Here is a 19,811-nt window from a genome sequence, read left to right on the forward strand (position 1 = left end):
TTGCAAATTACTGTTTTTATATATGTGTGTGTGTGTGTGTGTGTGTGTGTGTGTGTGTGTATATATATATATATATATATATATATATATATATTTTTTTTTTTCCCCTTACATTTAAATATCGTATTGTGTGGCTTGACAGACCACAGCATCTGCATCCAAATTCTTTGTGTGTGTGTGTTAACATATATGGCCAACAAGCAGTGTTCTCATTTTGATAAACTGCATCATTCCATTTTTGGTTTATAGAATTTTTTTAATCATATATATTTATTTTACTGCATGTAAACTACATGCACTGCTGGTAAAAGATGAGAACCATTTTAATGAATGGAACTGATACACTCTGAATGGGTGTGATGAAGTGCAAAGTGAATTTCTGAAGTCTTTGTAGTTTTACTGCAGTAGTATGAATTATTGGTTTTCTTGCCCATGGTGTGTTCAGATCATTTCTTATGTTGGACTTATTGATGTAATTACATTATTCGGAAATTGCATGACATGGCTGCTTTGTAGCCGTTTTGCCAAGTTAACCCCTTCGCGCCCACGCGTCGTAACCGTTGCTTCTGGAAGTCACGCACTGCGTGACGTCGCCGCTCCATCTCCAGCGTGCGTAACGCGCGACGTGACGAACCGTCGCCCCTGTGCCAAGCCCACCCGGCCTGGTCGCGTACGGTGGGCGGAAGGACCGGTGTGGTGGGGGTGCGGGATGGGAAGGGGGTGTAGGCACTCTCTCTCTCTCCCTCTCTCCACCTCCCTCTCTCTCTCTCTCCCTCCCTCCCCCTCTCTCTCCATGTCTCTCTCTACCCCTCTCTCTGAGCGCTCTCTCCCTCTCTCTCTCTGCATCTCTCTCTCTCTGCATCTGTCTCCCTCTCCCTCTCTCTCTATCTCTCTCTCTCCACCCCCCTCTCTCTCCATCTCTCTCTCTCTCTACCCCTCTGAGCGCTCTCTGCCTCTCTCTCGGCATCTCTCTCTCTACCTCTCTCTGCACCTCTCTCCATCTCTCTCTCTCTGGGGGGGAACAGGTGCGCATGCGCACTTCTCCCCGCCGTCCGCGCAGGATCGAGTCGTCCTTCGCTCGCAGGACCGCGGCCGCGACGGTGGCGAGGAGGAGGAGGAGAAGGAGGGAGGAGGAGTAGGAGGTGAAGCGCGACGGGATTAGAGCCATGCCGGCCGCTGGAGCTGGTGGGAAGCCATGTCCCGATCATCATCTGGGGGGTCTCCGGGGTCCCCGGCCGCTCCGCGGGATCACGTCCGCACCAACTGTTAAGGAGAACTGACATTCACTTTGCTTTTTTTATTCCTCCACCGTCGGCCACCTTTATTACTATAATAATAATAATAATTATTATTATTAGCTGGTCTCTCCGGCGACCGAGAGGACTTCTCGCCCTGTGAGCTGGACATGTTGAGCTCGACGTGAGGATGGATGGAATAATCGGCGTTCTGGGGCTCCTGCCGCTGCTTCTGGAAGGCGTGTGTTGCCAGGGGGTGTACGGTGAGTGAAGCAAACCATCGTGACCTTGCTGGAAATAAAAACAAACCCATTCGTATTCACCGATCGTCGTCCTCGTCGATGCCGCAGATCGTCGCGTATCGGTCCGGGGCGCGATCTTCGGTCGGTGAATATCAAACGGGCTGGAGGAAGCGCACATGTTCCCTGCGTGTGTGTGAGTGTGTGTGTGTGTGTGTGTGTGTGTCGGGGTACAGTTGTGTTCCTCTTCCTCGGTCCGCGCCGTATTCAACTAGTGTCATTCGGGTGCCGAGAGGAAATCTGCCCCCTTCTCCTCCTCCCGCGGCGTGTGTGTGTGTGTGTGTGTGTGTGTGTCGGCAGGCTGTGAATGAACGCGATTCATAATATGCTAATGAATTCATAATGATATGGCGAGGATGGCAGGTTTGAGTGTTATGGGATGCTGACATACACTGTGGTTTATAATAATTCTGTTCAATAATAATAGTAGTAATTAATAATCCTGTGAGGGCTGAATTCTAGATGGTCGTGCGTTTAACATCTTAATTCCTGCACAAGATCGATCACATCAGACAGCAAACAGAAAGAAAAAGGACCCAGGAATAAAGTTCCGTTGCACTGATGTTGCTTTTATAACCGATAAAAGTCAGAAAATTGCAGGTCAGCTGTTCCCCTCAGGGTTCAAAACAGGGGTGGGAAATAATAGTGTGTGTGTGTGTGTGTGTGTGTGTGTGTGTATGTATATATATATATATATATGCAAGTAATAATAATAATTCATAAAGAAAATCCATAAAATTGAATGCATGGGCACCAATTTGATTGGTTGGATACAATTATTTATTGATTAAATTTATTAAAAATCGCAAACACATACAGGGCAGTGCTGGCCTAGCTGGTAAGGAAGCGGACCCGTAATCTGAAGGTTGCCGGTTCGAATCCCAAACCGCCGAGGTGCCACTGAGCAAAGCACCGTCCCCACACACTGCTCCCTGGGCGCCTGTCATGGCTGCCCACTGCTCACCAAGGGTGATGGTTAAAAGCAGAGGACATATTCAGCATGTCACCATATGCTGTGCTGCAGTGTTTCACAATCACTTCACTTTCACTGCTGTAATGGTTTTGTGTTTGTTCGGTGATTTTTGGCCTGTGAGATGATGAAACAGTGAAATTTCAACAAGATCCATTTATTAACCAAGCAATTTGCCAAAGTGAAAAGAAATGATATATTCATGACATCCAAAAGGGGTGCTAAAGGCTGTCAGACTCTATTGTAACGCTTGACTCTATTAACCTGTCTACATGTGACACACACACACACACACACACACTCCTCGAAGTTATACAGATGTAGGCAAAAAATTACCTGTTCTGAGCTCTGGATTTTCATTGAGCCAGGTCCATTTTTCTGCCCGTACACCTCACGTACACACATGTGGATCCATGATTTCATTTGATTCATCTTAGGAATTATGTTTTTTTGTTGCATGGAATGTCAGTTTGTCCTTTAGCTTGGCAAATGCGTCTTTGTCTGTGATTTTTTTGGGGTCAAATTGATGGTAAAAGATGTTGGTTGACATCCATAGTACCAGACACATAAACAGGAACGGGTCCGCTACCTTACCCACTAAGCAGCCACTGCCCCAGTGAAGGCCTGTGTGCGTGTGTGTGTGTGTGTGTGTGGTAGGCTGGCCCTGCACCCAGTGTCCTGTAATGGGCTCAGGACTAAGCACTTATGAACAGTGAGTGAGTCAGTGATTGCTGTACCTATTCCATATGATTCATGCCAAATATAATAATAAAAAATAATAATTAAGATTTAGAAGTTTGATGTTTGAAGTTAAGATGTTTTTGCACGGGATAACTTATTTCTAATTTTTAATTTTTTATTATGTTATATTATGTCATATTTTGCATTACATCGCATATACATTGCAGGATGTTAGTTAGCTGGACAATAAAAAAATCAGGATTTTATTTAAATAAAAAGTTTTAATGTGGCATTGCTGTGACATCATAATTAGGGGTGCAATGGTACTCGGTGAAATACCAAACTGTTTGATTTTCGATTACAGTTTTTCAATTAATTTTGAAAATGGTCCAGAAATGTCCAGTGATTTGGACATTACTTTGCGAAGAGGGCTTTTGCCTGTAACAGTGGACGTCACCGCAGCACCAGAGCCGGTCCCCATTCCGTGAGTTAATGTCAATCACAGTTGTGTCTCCTCCCAGTTGCCACCCCTACACTGCTGTAACTGGAGCTGAGCTGGAAGAGAACGAGGGATGCTTCCAGCATATAACTCAACTAAAGGAACCGCCCCATCACATTACACAGCTGTCACATCTGTTACAAACCACAACTGTCTATCAAAAAAATGAATCCCATCACAGATCTAATCATAATGGAGCAAACAAGCTCTGGAATACTGTGGGCAGTGGTGGCCTAGCGGTTAAGGAAGCGGCCCCGTAATCAGAAGGTTACCAGTTCGAATCCCGATCCGCCAAGGTGCCACTGAGCAAAGCGCCGTCCCCACACACTGCTACCCGGGCGCCTGTCATGGCTGCCCACTGCTCACTCAGGGTGATGGGTTAAATGCAGAGGACCAATTTCACTGTGTGCACCGTGTGCTGTGTATCACATGTGACAACCACTTCACTGTCACTTCTCTTGGTTTTAACATTCTATGCTGTGGCAATATATTATGTCAATATGTGGGATGACTTGAACACGAGCCGTGCTAAGTGGGTGTAGGAAGATCATAGTTGCACAGTTTAGTTGCACAGTTGGTACACAATGCTTACGTTGATATAAGTCTGGGGTTGTGACAGAGCCTAGTAGTTACTGGGGTCGACCAAGTGGGTCACCTGTGGGCGATTGCGTACAAAGGACTTTAAACAGAAATCGCTCAGATAAAGTCACAGGCTCGATCTCAGATTACTACCATGAAATGACTTTTATCGGTGAAGGATGGCAATTTAATTGACGCAAAGTAACCCCCCCCCTGCCCTGTTCCCACAAGTCTTATCCTCCCAATTAGCAACGAGGAGACCCGGGTTTCCCATGTGCTTTTCAGCCCATGCCAATTTGCCTTCGGCTCAGATTTGTGGATTGAGCCCCACAGTGCTCTGGATGGGGCAAAATCAAACTCTGGGCGTGGCTAACGTCAATACAGTTTTACAATGCAGATTCACATTTACATTTACGGCATTTGGCTGCTTGTAATGCACTGGGGAGGATTGTAGGAGGTCCAGCACCGCTGCGTGTACAAAAAGATACTGTGTGGACCCGTATGCAAGAGCGCCTTTTTCTAGACTTGTTTTAAAAATACAGATTATTTCAGGTTTTATGGTCACGTAAAACACTCCTTGCTACATGGTGCCATTCCTTCTTTCATGTCTGTACCTGAATGTAAGATGTGGACACTTTTTCAGAAATTTTTTTGAAAAAAAAAAAAAAAAGACAACACCAGAAATTTGGACCTTAAAAGTAATATATATGTACTCAAAATCTCATATAATGAACAACATGGGAAAAAAACAAGCTCTGCTTCCTCTTATTAAACTGTGACGGGGTGGATTATTTCGGATAAAAATACAGTGACGGTTGCGATGGTGCAGATGGGACTGAAAGATCCCGCGCGATCGGAGGCCGTGGCTTGTTAAAATGGCGCACATGCCTTGTGGTAAGACATAGTTTCTCAGTTCAATATGGTGACATGGTAACCTGATAAGAGCAAAAGATTTCAACTGGTAGCCAGTGTCAGGGGGTTCTTTTTAAATTTCTTACCCCTTTTGTTACCCCGCCCTCGTTCTTAATTTGACATGAGATTATGCGTAACCCTGAACCAGTGAACCGGCGGTGCGCGAATACGAGTTTTAAGAGCCTAGTGAAGAATCGGCCCCTTGGCGAATTCAGGCCCCCCCCCCACCTATTACGCTAACATACCTGTAAGCCCGGAGACTCATTCCTGTGCCGTGATGAGTTCGGGCCTCGTGGGAAATCTGTGCCCGAGTGAAGCGGCACACGTGCTAGACGGTTTCAGGGGAGGCACAATGTTGATTATGCCTGCACACACCGGCTCCCCGGAATGTCTTGAGTAAATGCAAGTCGTTGCGGTTTATTGGGGGCCGCGTCAATCATTCCCCTCAAAACTGTTGCTGGATCAAAGCTGCTCAAATGATGAAAGCAAACAGGCGCTACACCCCACCGCATTATTATTTGTATTTCTTTCGTTATTTTATTACTCCGTTTCTATTTATTTATTTGTTTCGGGCGCCTTTTTTTTTTTTTTTTTTTTTTTGAAGATGATTATTTCTCGTTTTTGTGTTCATGGTACAGTTCTCTGAGGATTTTTTGAGGATTTGCGCAGGTTTTGGCCCAGAGGCTATTGCGATGTGTGTGTATGCTGTGAACAGCACCACGTCATTGTTCATTCACTCACTCGGTTCCCTCACTTTATATGTGGAAAGATGATGCATTGAGCAGATCGCCTAAAAACAAACGCTACTGAGATCAAGACGTGCCTGATCTTATACGCGGATGATACGCTTTATATACATACACACACACGCGCACACACACACCATGTTGACTGGAGTATTAGACATACATCAAAATACATCAGAAAGAGATATGGTGTCATCTTACAGTCGCACAGTATAGACAACGAACTGCAATAGCGGTAGATGGCACCAAATACAATATTTCGTAAAGAGTTTTTTAATAATTTCGAAGGGGTGGCTTAGTCATAGGTTCAGGCCACAACTGTATGTTGTGTGATGCCACCATCCTCAGTGGCTCCTGCTTTTGAGCACCCACAACGAAAGTAGCAATCATCTACTGACATTAATTCAAGTATGGCCCTGGGGGCTTTGCTGTACTTGACATTTTTTCGTAATTATTCAATTCCTGTGGTGACATCATGCATAATTAATATGCCATCTTTCCTTCTGTCTGTGTTTCGAGTACAGATGTGTGCCAGAAAAATGACTGGCTCATTTTCCAAGGAAGTCAACGAACAATTAAGCAATAATATACAGGAGGGTGGGCCACATGAACACAATGGGTGGCGCAGATCCACACGTTTCGTACCTGTAATAAAGCAAGGGCATTATTGCCAATATGCCGGCATGCAACTTATATGAACATGCAAAAACATCTAAACGTCAATGATCCCTGAATATGATCCAGCTATCAGATCTGTTGTATTATTGCTAAACAACATTCAGTCGGGTTGCAGATGCTTGTCACTTTAGGCTGTGCCAGTCAGACAAAAAGGCGGAAATTTGTTGTGTAAAGAGATTAAAGTATATTGCAGGGTAGGAGCAGTAATGGCCTAGCGAGTACGGAAGCGGACCCGTAATCGGAAGGTTGCCGGTTCAAATCCTGAACCCACACACTGCTCCCCGGGCGCCTGTCATGGCTGCCCACTGCTCACCAAGGGTGATGGTTAAATGCAGAGGACACATTTTGTTGTGCTTGTGATTACAATGACAATCACTTCAGTTCAGGAATTAACTGTAGAATGATGGCAATAAAAAAAAAAAGTTGTCCAAATTTTTCATCAAATCAATTTTTATTTCTGTGTAAATGTTGATAAGGTGGCCTAAGAAAAAAGGCCTTGTCCATTTTCTCCCCGTTTTCTGTTGGAGACGATTGAAGTCATGGCAATTCCTTGGATATCTTTTCATGAGCCGGTTCAGACTTCTGGCTTCTAAGCTATGCAAATTCATTCTGCTGGAGAAACTAAAGCAGCCTTTGTTGGGTCTCAGAGCCTCCTCCAGAGTCCTTCATCAATTCCCTTGGATCAGAACCCTCACATTTCTTACTGTAATGAGGGAGCAAATATCTTGCACATGCCCATGTGTGACCAAATGCTCCACCGAAGCCAATTTACTTTCATTGATGAGGTCTTTGTGTTTTGGCCAAGAGCTACGTTATTGGTTCAAAGATGATGACTGATAGAAGGGGCTACTGATAGAAGGGGCTAAAGGTTATTTTCTACCCTACCTGTATGCTGATGGTCTGATTGACCCACACATTTTAAAAACAGCCAAAATAGAAAAATAATAGAAACAAAAATTGTAGAAAGGTAGTGAAAGTGATTGTGAAACACTGCAGCACAGCACAATGAAATGCGTCCTCTGCTTGGTCACCCTTGGTGAGCAGTGGGCAGCCATGACAGGCGCCCAGAGAGCAGTGTGTGGGGGACGTTGCTTTGCTCAGTGGCACCCAGGCAACCTTCTGATTACAGGGCCACTTCCTTAACTGCTAGTCCACCACTGACACAACACATAGAATGTTTTGGTGACATTTTCAAGGCGGAATATCATATTCACTCACTCGCCAGAGTTCTTTAATAAAAGTCCAGATAATCTATCTGCATGATTACTGAGATGATTGTCCCCTGACGGCGCTTTTACAGACGAGGAAGGAGGAGACAGGATCGTACGCTCAGTGTTGACATTGTGTGAAATAGTGTTTGTCGACAGTATCTATTAAGGAACCCAACTCTTATTTAAATATGGTATTTGGTTGTGGTAGTAAAAATGCTAATCAGATCATTTCAGCAGCTTTGTGGGCATTTTACTCTTATTTTGGGCTGAAACCATCACATAGTTGCTGCTTTGAAAACAAGATGGTAACTTTTACCAAGGTTAAGAAATAATTCATCAAAAATGGTCAAACAGTAGTTTGTGTATTATATGAATTAAGTCTACATCAAGGGTGGTGGGACTGTACATAAACTCATGAAAGCATGACTATTCCTTTTCATGTATGGGTGTTAGAAATGTGCTGCTGTAGTGTGGACTAAATGCAGGTAAATGAACTTTTGAAGTTTAGTTCTATTGCGTTTCTGAAAAATGTTACATTTATATGCGCATTGTGTTTTTTTAAATGCTGAAATATGTTTGGACTGACAAAAAAAAAAAAAGAACTTTGCCATTATAATTGGAAACAGGTCATTGTAATGTGAAAAAATCTTGTTTCCTACTCTGATTTCGTTTTGTTACACTCCCGTCTATGTTTAGTTGCATGAAATGAAGTAGCTTTAGCAGATTATCCCATCAAACAGGGGGTAAGTTGTGATGACCAGAATCGCGAGCTAACCTTTCCCGCGTCACTCAAGCCCACACATCCAATCCAAGGTGCTGCTTCAGTGAAGTGATGTCTGTTGTCATGGCGACGACTTCTCACGTCCCTAACTTGTTCGCCCGTCCTCTTGCATGCCAGCGAATCAATCGCTGAAACAAATGTGAAGTGATTGCGACCAGAGAGCCCTCGCTGCCGCACACGAGCGAAGCATGGGTGAGTGAAGAGAGTATTGAGGGAAAAAAATATATATATATAATAAATAAACGGAAATTAAAAAAAGAAAAGAAAAGAAAAAAAAAAAACAGCGGGATTCCGTCTCCCAGGCAACTGAAAGGGGCTACTTATCTCTGTTGCGGGTAATGTTTAAGGAGCTCTGACAAGCAGGGAACAGGAGCGTTGCCTTCAGGAGTCCGGAAGAAGGCAGAAACTACGTCTTCATTCTTTCACTCGCTCTTTTCCTCGCTAACTTGCTCTCTCTTTTCATAGCTAAGAGTTACAGGATCTGTCATGATCCGGTCTGGCAGGGGTTACTCCGGGTCCGGAGTTCGGACCAGAGTTTCATGTTAGTCTTGTGTTATTATGTTTCCTGATTGTTATCGCCTGTGTCTAAATGTATAAAGCTGCCCTGTTTGTGTGTTTGCCATCGGGTCATTGTCTGGTGATGTTCCCTTGTCTTGTCATGTATTAACTTATTACTCTTCCAGAGTACCTGTCCTGTGCCTTTTCAATTTCACGTTAGGGTTCGTCTATTTTTTTCAGTCTGGAACATGCTGATGTTGATAATTATTGATTAAGGGAAACAAAAAGCCATCAATCACAAAATTTTACACATTCTGATTGATGTCGACTAGGTCAAGTTCAGGCCATGAACCCATAAACCGGTCATAAACAGTGCACCAATCAGGAAAATTATGTTGATCCTGATTCAGATTAAATTGAATATTTAAATACATTTACTGTTTACAACAGCTAAGAATAAAATGCTAACTAATATTTTCCATATTGCAAAAAAAAAAAAAAAAACCCCAAAAGCATGAATGGAGAACAGGCCTCCATCTCCGGTTTTGCTGATTTATATCTCCACTCAAAGCGACTCGGAGAGCCTATTTAAATCCATCAAGACTCCACATCCTCCACACATCAGCGCCGAAACCGAGGGGAGCTGGAATTACAGCGGCCCTAAAAGTACATTTGAAATTTCGGCACGTCCCCCCCACCCCACCCCCCCTGCTCGCACAAGTGAGCAATCATCTTTTAAAGCGAACACATCTGAGCGCAGCCCACTTCCATTCTCCTGCTCCGCGTGGTTTGGGAAACGCCTCCCGTTGTTTACGGGCATGTCTGCCAGCCCGCACATTTACATGTCCGCCGCGGCGCGACTCGCTGACACTGTGGGTGATGAAATGGGTCACGGCCCCGTCTGTCAACACGGCTCCCTGAATACCTCAGCGAGGATCCATCATGACACCCTGGATGAACGGAGGAGGGTGCGGAAAAAAACTACAAGTGGAGTGGAGCTTCAGAAGAAAAGGGAGGCCTGACGCAGTAGAAAAAAAAAAAAAAAAAGAACTAAAAAAAAAAATATATATATATATATGATTTTGGCTGTACGCTGTCAACACGCCACCGTCATGGCGGAGATCTGAACGCTGACGACAGCTGCCCACAGCCAGGCCGCTCCCTCTTATACGGAGGAAGCCCAGGCTGGCCGGACCCACCAACGCTGACATGCCTGTCACCCCGCCTTGCCTGTTTTTAACGGCGCCGGCTGACTTTTTCTTCCCCCCGCGGCCCTTGTTTTATGAGCTCTTTGCTCTCACGTCTCAAGTTGTCAAGTCGGCGGTTTTGCGTTTCTCAAAAAGCCCACGTCTCCGAGGCGCACCAGCCTTGTTTTTTTTTTTACCTTCTTGACAGGGGTTTGAAGGTGTCACTCCGAGTGGCCTTTTTTCCTCCTAATAAAGTCTGTTCTATCTCCGCACTCTCTGATTCTCAGCAACTTTTTTGGTTGTAAGTTTGATCCTGTACATTATCAGATGTGAGTCGAGTGGACTCAGTCGTAGCTAACACCATGAATTAATAAGAGATGAACAGTGGTTCTTTGTGATCCTGCAAAAGTGTCTGTGGCTTTGATTGAGGATTTGTGAGATTTTGTGATATGATTTCTGGTATGAAAGATCTTATGATGACTGTAAATGAATGGGTGTTTCTTATGTCACATGATTTTTTGTCATGTGACATAAATATATCCCAACTAGGGTCTTTAAACAATATCATTTGGTAAAGTAAATATTCATTTATAAAAATTTGAAAAGTAATCGATGAAAGTGTGTGTGAACTCTATAGTACTGCTCTATAGTATAGTGCTGTAATATAGTAGTAGTAATGGTATTAGTATATTATATAGGAATACTGTAATTGTATTAGTATTGTACTGGGGCAGTGGTTGGCCTAGTGGTACAGAAGCGGACCCGTAAGACTCGGAAGATTGTCATTGTGAAACACTGCAGCACAGCACACGGGGACACAACGAAATGTGTCCTCTGCTTTTAACCATCACCCTTGGTGAGCAGTGGGCAGCCATGACAGGCGCCCGGGTAGCAGTGTGTGGGGACGGTGCTTTATGGGTCCGTTTCCTTATCCGCTAGGCCACGAATAAGGAATAAGAAATAAGGAATTTTGAACTGACGAACCCCCGATCCCCTCCGTCAAACCCTTAACATAACATCTCAACATAACAATTTGGATATTTTTTTCTGATTTCTGAATTTCTTTAAAGGAGAGTAAGTGAAAGGAGAGTAGTCACCATTGAGATGCCGGGGATTTGGCACCTCATACATGCAAAGCAGTGTGCTGTTCCACTGAGCTACATCGCCATTTATATTGTATATAAAATGTACTTTATTGTTCGATGAATGCATGTCAAAGTGTTAACATGTGCAGAACGTAAATTAAAAGACATTAATGCTTGTTGCTGCCACCCAGTACAGCTAAGGTGTCCTGAATTAGACCATGATGGCCTCTTGCGTCGGTCTGAGAGGGTGAAGGTCAGCACGTTGCACCCACTGCAGGCTTGAGTGCAGCATCAAATGAAAGTGCGCATCAGTGGGGTAGTGGTGGCCACGCGGGTAAGGAAGGGGACTCATAAATAGGGGTTGCGAGTTCAATCCCTATTTCTTGCTGTCTGATATTAAATCATATCAAACATTTCAGTTTTAGGCCCGTTCGGATTCCCAAAATAATTTCTATTTTTCTAAATGTCAAAATAATGTGTGAGAGATTTTTTTTCATTACTTTCTTCAGTCAAAAGTTTACATACATGTGCTTAGTATTTGGTAGAATTGCCTTCAAACTGAATGACTTGATGCAAATGCTATGGGTATCATTCCACAAGCTTCTCACAACAGTTTAATGGAATTTTGTCCCATTCGTCCTGACAGAACTGGTGTAACTGAGTCAGGTTTGTAGGCCGCCTTGCTGTCACCTTTCAGCTCTGACCACAAATGTTTGATGGGATTTGAGATCAGGGCTTTGTGACGGCCACTCTAAAACATTGACATTATTGTCCTTAAGCCACTTTGTAACCAATTTTGCAGTATTCTTAGGGTCATTGTCCATTTGGAAGACCCATTTGCGCCCAAGCTTTAATTTCCTGGCAGATGTCTTGATGTCTTCAATATTTCAACATAGTTCTTCATAGTTCTTCAAGTGCAACAGTCCCTCCTGCAGCAAAACACCCCCACAACATGATGCTGCCACAGGACACGTCTCCAGAAATTAGAGTCTTTGTCCCTGTGCGTATTTGCAAAGTGTAATCTGACTTTTTTACGTTGCTTTTGGAGTAATATCTTTCTCCTCGCTGAGTAGCCTTTCAGTGCATGTCGGTACAGGACTCGTTTCACTGTGGATAGTGATGCACTCTTACCAGCTTCAGCCAGCATCTTCACAAGGTCTTTTGCTTTTGTTCTGGGATTGATATGCACATTCCGCACCAGGACACGTTCATCTCTTGGACTCAGGAGCCGTCTCCTTCCAGAGCGGTATGATGGCTGGACATTCCCATGTTGTTCATACTTGCATGTAATTGTTTGAACAGATGAATGTGGCACCTTCAGGCATCTGGAAATTTCTCCCAAGGATGAACCAGTCTTGTGGAGGTCCACAATTCTCTTCCTGGTGTCTTGGCTGATTTCTTTATGCTTTCCCACGGTGTCACAAACGGAAGCAGTGTGTTGAGGTGTGCCTCCAATCAACTCAAGTAGTGTCAGTTAACCTATCAGATGCTTCCAAAGCCCTGACATCATAATCTGGGCTTTCCCAAATAGTTTAGTGCATGTAAACTTTGAAGAAAGTAATAAAAAAAATCTCTCACATATTTTGACATTTAGCAAACAGAAATTCATTTGGGAATCCGAACGGGCCTAAAACGGAAAGGTTTTGTATGATTTAATATCAGACAGTAACATACATTGTATGTCAACTTCTGGTTTCAACTGTAAATGCAGAGGAGGCATCTTGCGGAAGTTGAAGTTGACTTTGTTGTCATTGCAGCTATATACATGTTAAACAGTACATACTGAAACTAAATAACGTTTCTCCAGAACCTGGAGCTACATGTAACATGTTGAACAACTGAACAAAGTTACACAGTGACATAAAGTGCATGTGTGTGACACAGACAAAGTGTGCTGTGCTGTGCGCTGTGCTTACTGTGCATAAGAGCAACCGATTGCGATGGTTCTATGGGAGAGGAACAGATTTATAGTGTAGGACTGTGCAAAGTTGTGATCCTACACTATTGGTCATAAAACAACAACACCAATATCACTTTAAGCACAGAAAAATTAACACCCGTGCAGTTAAGAAGTTGTGTGTAAGTGAGAAAAGGATTGATTTAAATACAGCTGATGAGTACATTTGTTCATAAAAGCCAGCTGTTGTGCGAGAATGAGGGCAGTAAAAATGCTGAATGTATTCAGAGAGAGAGAAAGAGAAAGAGATTGAGGCAACAGAAGGTACATACAGAGATTTTCTTCTTATTAGACGCTGCATTATTTTAATAGAATAAACACACACAGCATCAGAACAGCTACTGATTGTACATTCTCCAGCAGCTTTCCGTTTTTTAACCTGTTCTACTCTACAGATGGGCCTATTTTGGGATAATTTGTTCAAACAATCTCAACTGCAGATCATTTTTTGGAGTCAATTTTTTTAGCATCTTCATGAACCTGTGCAGCACAGCATAAATGAACACTATAGCTCAAATATCTTAAATGAACAGCTAAATTTGGAACAAAGACGCTGTGCTTCACCACTATCAATTCTAACCTGTGCATTCCTAAGAGCCCAGATCTTCTGCCACTTAGCTGCATGCTGCACTGTTGGAGATGCTGAAAAAAGTTTGTTGTGCAGACTTGAGACAAACTTTACAGCGGCTGCTGTACAGTCTGCTTGATGTTGGACCAAAAAACAGAAGTGGACAACACACGTTCACATTCATTTCTTAAGTGAAAGTACTCATACCACTGGTCAAATGTCGTACGTCAAAGTTTAAAATAGTATTAAAAGTACATTTTCTTTCACTGCATTTTTGCATCAACACACAACAACCAATACCTCTGAGTAGCTTGTAGAAACTCTAGGACAGGGGTGTTGAGGCCTGTGGGCAGATGCCGTTTTTTGATGTGGGTGACATAGTGGTGGGGCAGCATCAGGGGCATCGGCAATTATTAGCATTATTCTGTTTTTTGTTTTTTTTTTGCCCACGCCCACGAAGCCCCATCATCATTCCAGCATTTTAGATTTTAGATTGCATGGGAAAGATCTGTTTTCTATTCCCCATTAGTGAGGTGTAAGGGTGCCCTCCTTTTGTGAGGTGCACCTGCTGCTTGCTGCAGAGGAAGGAGGGCGTGGAGGGGGGGCGTCTCTGGCTGTCTCAAGTGGCATTTAATAACCAGGTCACGAAATAAAAACAAAACAAAAAAAAAATACCAGACATTATCATATAGACTAATAATTTGCACCAATATGTTGTCTGAACAGGCTGGGCCTGCCCTTAGTAGGTGTTCTTACACAAGTGCAGGCATCAACCATGTGGTACCATCTACCAGGTATGGCCAACTTTACAACACAGTTGCACCAATAGTAGCCTAAGATGACAGCAAATTTTCCTCTTCATCAACTATTTACACATATTATATAGTCACAACGTTATATTGATGTCTGTAAAGCTCCATTTGTACATGCTAGCATTATAAATTACATTTAGTAGACAAGCCTTGCTTTGGTGGCCAAAGTCATTTCACCATCTAAAAGCTCAGACTACTTCATTGCAAACTTTCACTTGTAGCTAACCTCAATACATACCCCAATACACATGCACTTAAATGAAATAACTAACTGTGTTTAACTCAGAAACCCATTATTTTCTAATGCGGTTGCCAAATCGCAGTTGTTGTGATTTATAAAATTGCATTTATTCAAATTGCAATTTGAACCAACAAAGGTTTAAAAAAAATGTAAGCATTTTCGAAAACAGTTTATTCCGTAGCAATGAATTAGTCTAAAATATATCACTGTCAATCAATTTATTTAAAAAAATATAGAATTGAATTGCCCTTCTGTCATACCGAGAGACTTGAGATGTGCAGCTGCTTTTAATAGTGGGTCCAAACATCCAGTCTCAGCACCCATGTGGGGCGGATTTCAGCTCTCGCGCAGCTTTGGGTGCCACTGCGGCACTTTCCGCCTTCCATGCCGGGCAGGAACGGCCCAATTAGTCCTGAATGTTTTCCTGATGGATTTTTTCTAACAGCTGTCCCTAATTATGCCTTAAATTGGCTGCTGCTTACTGGAGTGTAGAAACACCTGAAAATAGCAAAACCAGCGGCAAAAGCAAAGTAGTGCTTTTACCGATGTTTCTGACAAGCATGCACACACAATAGAAGTTGGTAATAGTTGTTTATCGTGACAGAGCAATAACCACAGAGTGGTCGAGCTTCACAGTTCCAGTCGGCTGAGAGGCCTGAGATCTCAGAATGATGATGTCACCCAACTGGGCAGTTTCATCTTTTTAACTTGTCTTTTTATCTTTTTCCATCAGGGAAAATGTCATTCCTGCTGTATCAATGGTGTTTAACTTTGGGGCAGTGGTGGCCTAGCGGTTAAGGAAGCGGCTCCGTAATCAGAATCCCGAGTCACCAAGGTGCCACTGAGGTGTCAGTGAGCAAAAGCACCATCCCCACACACTGCTACCCGGGCGCCTTTCGTGGCTGCCCACTGCTCACTAAGGGTGATGGACACATTTCGTTGTGTCACCGTGTGCTGTGCTGCAGTGTTTCACAATGACAATCACTTAACTTAACCACTGGGGCAGTGGTGGCCTAGTGGTTAAGGAAGCGGCCCTGTAATCAGAAGGTTGCTGGTTCGAATCCCGATCTGCCACTGAGCAAAGCACCGTCCCCACACACTGCTCCCCGGGCGCCTGTCATGGCTGCCCACAGCTCACTCAGGGTGATGGGTTAAATGCAGACGACAAATTTCACTGTGTGCACTGTGTGCTGTGCTGCTGTGTATCACGTGTGACAATCACTTCACTTTCACTTAATAAATAAAAAAAAAATGCATGTATTGCCATTAAATGTGCAACAACAGCATGAACTGGCTTAAAATTATATTCGTTGGTGTCTATGGATTGGCATGCATGGTGCTGCCATGATTGCTGAATCGTTGTTACATTGGACATCCAACATAGAGAACCCAGCATGGGTGAACCTGGTAAGAACTAGGCAATGCAGGGACCGGGATTGGTGAGCCCCGCCTCTAATAGGATTTACATGGTAATGACTATGAGACAAAAGGCAGCAGGACTGGTAAATCAAGAGTCTTTGTGGATTTAATCTCTGCCTTTTGGGTCCTGCTCAGCACACTCGTATAGTAGTGTACTGTGGTGCAGCATAGTACCCATGATCCTGGTACTATACTATAAAGGGAAATGGGCATAACAAATTACCAATGCCTACAGTAGAAATGTATTGATGAACAATCGGAATTTATTCTCCGACCAGAACTCGAGTGGATTACTGTTTAAACATAAAACGGCCCATTTGTGCATTTTGACAATTTATACCAACAAATGAGGTGCCCTACATTACACGATGTCCCAGATTTCACTAAATGCAGGACAATAGGCTCGGTTAAACGCCTTTCTTGAAATAAATGGATTCCAACCAATTAAAGGGCATTTTTACGAAGCCCTGAAGTATAGCGGATGTCAGTCGCAGTGTAGTCTGAATGTGTTTTATGTGCATTTGTGGTATTGAAACAGTGATAAGTGGATATGACACCCACCAAAAGAAAGCCCTCCAGCTCCAGGTCAACCTGACTTTGATGATTCTGTGGAATGCGTCACCCAGAGAGAATGGCTCCCTTTTAAACTCAGCTGTCAAAAATGGCCTTGTGTACAATATGAGCCAATAGGAATCCTTTGTATGAAGTGAACACCAGCCATCATGGACAGTCTCTGAGCGTGCAACACAGCGGGACATCCACAATTAGAACTGTCACTTTACAGCTAATGCATGTTGCTTTACCTTGACAATTCACCATATACAGAATCCATTCATGATCTGTATATGCTTGAATAAAAAAAAACGTTATTCATGTATTCTAATTAAAATTTAAGTATGAATGGTGGCTGCTTCACTTGATCATGCATCACCTGCCTGCATTTTTTTTTATTATTATTAAGTATTTTACACAAAGAACTAGTGCTCTGGCCATGAGCTTGAAAAATCTTTTTTTTTTTGTAATCTGTCGACACTTATCTAGTATTATCTAGTAGGTTTTCTATTTTAGGGAAGCTGGATTTTGAGTAAGTATATATATATATTGTGTGTGTGTGTGTGTGTGTGTGTGTGTGTGTATTGTATTACTGGCCTCCATCTTGGGGATATTTTGCAGGTCCAGATAGAAGTGCTTTCATGTAGATTCCGCTTTGGTTTTAGGCTGTATGCATTTGTGCTTTTTAGGTCTGTGGGACACATTTCAGAGGCATTATTATAATTTAAACCAGCGATTCCTTGAATTTAGCTCATATAGCATAATACATTTTGTACGACTTTACACTGGACCTGGAAAAATATCACACTGGGGATAAGAATCTGACATGAATCATGATGACAAGCATGCAATGCTGAAGTATGACTGAATTGGCCATATTTTTCATATGATTGTCATCATAAGAAACATATCATGATTGCATTGTGTCTTTATTCTGTGTGTTTTCCAGACCTTGTGTGCGTGTGTGTGTGTGTGTGTGTTAGCCAAAGGCACTCCCATACAGCTGGTGGATGGCTGGCAGACTTTCCATTCTTTGGACATTCTCCAAAGACACTCACATCCTTCTGTCTCTCTCTCTCTCTCTCTCTCTCTCGCACGCGCTTCTTTCTCTATTCATTTTCTTCCTCTTTGATTAACCCACTGGAAAGTAAACATGCTGCGGCCTCATTTTATTTTCCCCGGCAAGGTTGCATAAGACCCTGCTGGGTTTCTCAGTTGGGCTGGGGCGGGCAGAGGGGAAATTGGGGGTTAGTGGCAGCATAGTTTTCTGAAATAACCTGCGATGGCAGCTCGGTCCCACTCTGTCACACCTCCCACGCAAACACACACACGCACGCTCAAGGCAGACCGATACTTGAGGCGATTCTGGCTTCTTATCCCCTCCTCCCTCTCACCTACTCTGTCGTGTGGGCACCAAGGCAGATTCTTGTTGTCGTTTAAGGCTTTGGAGGAAGTGGGGATAGTGGAGAGTCCTGCCGGAAAAGCCCCGGCCCCGGCCCCAGCCCGGCAGCTCCTTCACTGTGATGGAGGACCCATGGGGGAGTGAGGTTCAACAAGCTGAGCTGGGATGATAGTGCTCATCATCGTCTGGGTCATTGACTCGGTAGAACAAAGTCTTTGAAAATAAAGCCGCCCACCGGAGTCGGGGTCCGCCGGCACACGGGAGACGGCAGCGAGCTCGTGTGAGCGGTGAATATACATCAGGAGGGGGCTGGAGCGCTGGGAGTCCAGAGCAATGTAAGCTCACTGGTTCACTTAAACAACGGAGAGGGTGAAATTGACACCATGCGAACGAGACAGCGTCCATTTAACCCTTTCATCCTCTGGGACTAAAAATGGTTTCTGAAAAGAATCAGCACCAGCTCCATCCCTCCAGGATGTTGGGGACTTTTTGTGACATTTACATTTACAGCATTTATCAGACGCCCTTATCCAGAGCGACTTACAATCAGTAGTTACAGGGACAGTCCCCCCCTGGAGCAACTTAGGGTTAAGTGTCTTGCTCAGGGACGCAATGGTAGTAAGTGGGATTTGAACCTGGGTCTTCTGGTTCATAGGCGAGTGTGTTACCACTAGGCTACTACCTCCCCAACAACGTTTTAAATGTGGCAATATTCTTGTGCAGAAACTGTGAAGACGGCTGTAGACGGTATCCACGGCAACTTCTTCCAGTGAGAACAATGCATTTTTTTTTGGTTGAGCCGCAGCATCTAGGCCTGATATTTACCTGGATGATGTCACCCATTTGCCTCCTTTGCTCAAGGTCAAAGTTGATTCAGTTGAGCTGGCCTCTGCTCGTAAGTCACTCGTCCACAAATCATTCCCGTGACCCCACATCGAGCCCCGTCCAGAGCAGCAATGTCCGTTTTCAGGAGAGATGACCAAACCAAGACACAATATTCAGGATGAGGTCTTACGAGCAATGACGTCCCTTGACCTTAACTCTTAAAAGGCCGTAAAATGCTGCATTGATTACTGTCTATTTGTCTACATTACATGTCACATCAGCTCAGTTTTCAGCCCTGTATCAGATCTTGATCAGCAACTCATCGTTGTCTCAACATTCAAAACACGAATTTGTTTGCAAGCGTTGGTGACGTGTGGCAGGAGGCATTTCCGGACTGTCTCCGCCATCACTGGAATTTGGCCTTTCGCACAAGAATGTCTGAGCTCTCTACATTCGCAGCGGTGGTAATTAATGTGCAAGGCACTAGATTGTGCCCCTAGGTTCAAGATGAACTTTTCTTTGTCGGCGCAAAATCGTATTAAATGTTTGCTGCTGCCGCTGAGTCTTGTTCACACAGACGTCAGGATTGCATTTATCCTGGCACCGCAATGATGCAACCTTTTTATCCATCATATATTTATTCAAATTATTTAGAACTAATCTTTTTTGTAGTC

General features: G+C 43.7%; 1 protein-coding gene across 5 annotated transcripts in view; it reads left to right on the forward strand.

The window, feature by feature from the left end:
* The first annotated feature begins 1,032 nt into the window (after positions 1–1,032).
* Positions 1,033–19,811, forward strand: part of LOC114803110 (MAM domain-containing glycosylphosphatidylinositol anchor protein 2) — a 151,550-nt gene continuing 132,771 nt past the window's right edge. For 2 of the 5 annotated variants that reach the window (XM_029002426.1, XM_029002425.1), the window contains exon 1: positions 1,033–1,498. In XM_029002426.1, coding sequence (XP_028858259.1) covers positions 1,426–1,498 — 73 coding nt within the window. In that variant the 5' untranslated portion in view covers positions 1,033–1,425. The remainder of the gene's footprint in view (positions 1,499–19,811) is intronic. The other 3 variants (XM_029002427.1, XM_029002428.1, XM_029002424.1) reach the window with 2 other exon arrangements.

This window comes from Denticeps clupeoides, chromosome 14 (assembly GCF_900700375.1).
Source record: "Denticeps clupeoides chromosome 14, fDenClu1.1, whole genome shotgun sequence".
NCBI classification, from domain to species: domain Eukaryota; kingdom Metazoa; phylum Chordata; class Actinopteri; order Clupeiformes; family Denticipitidae; genus Denticeps; species Denticeps clupeoides.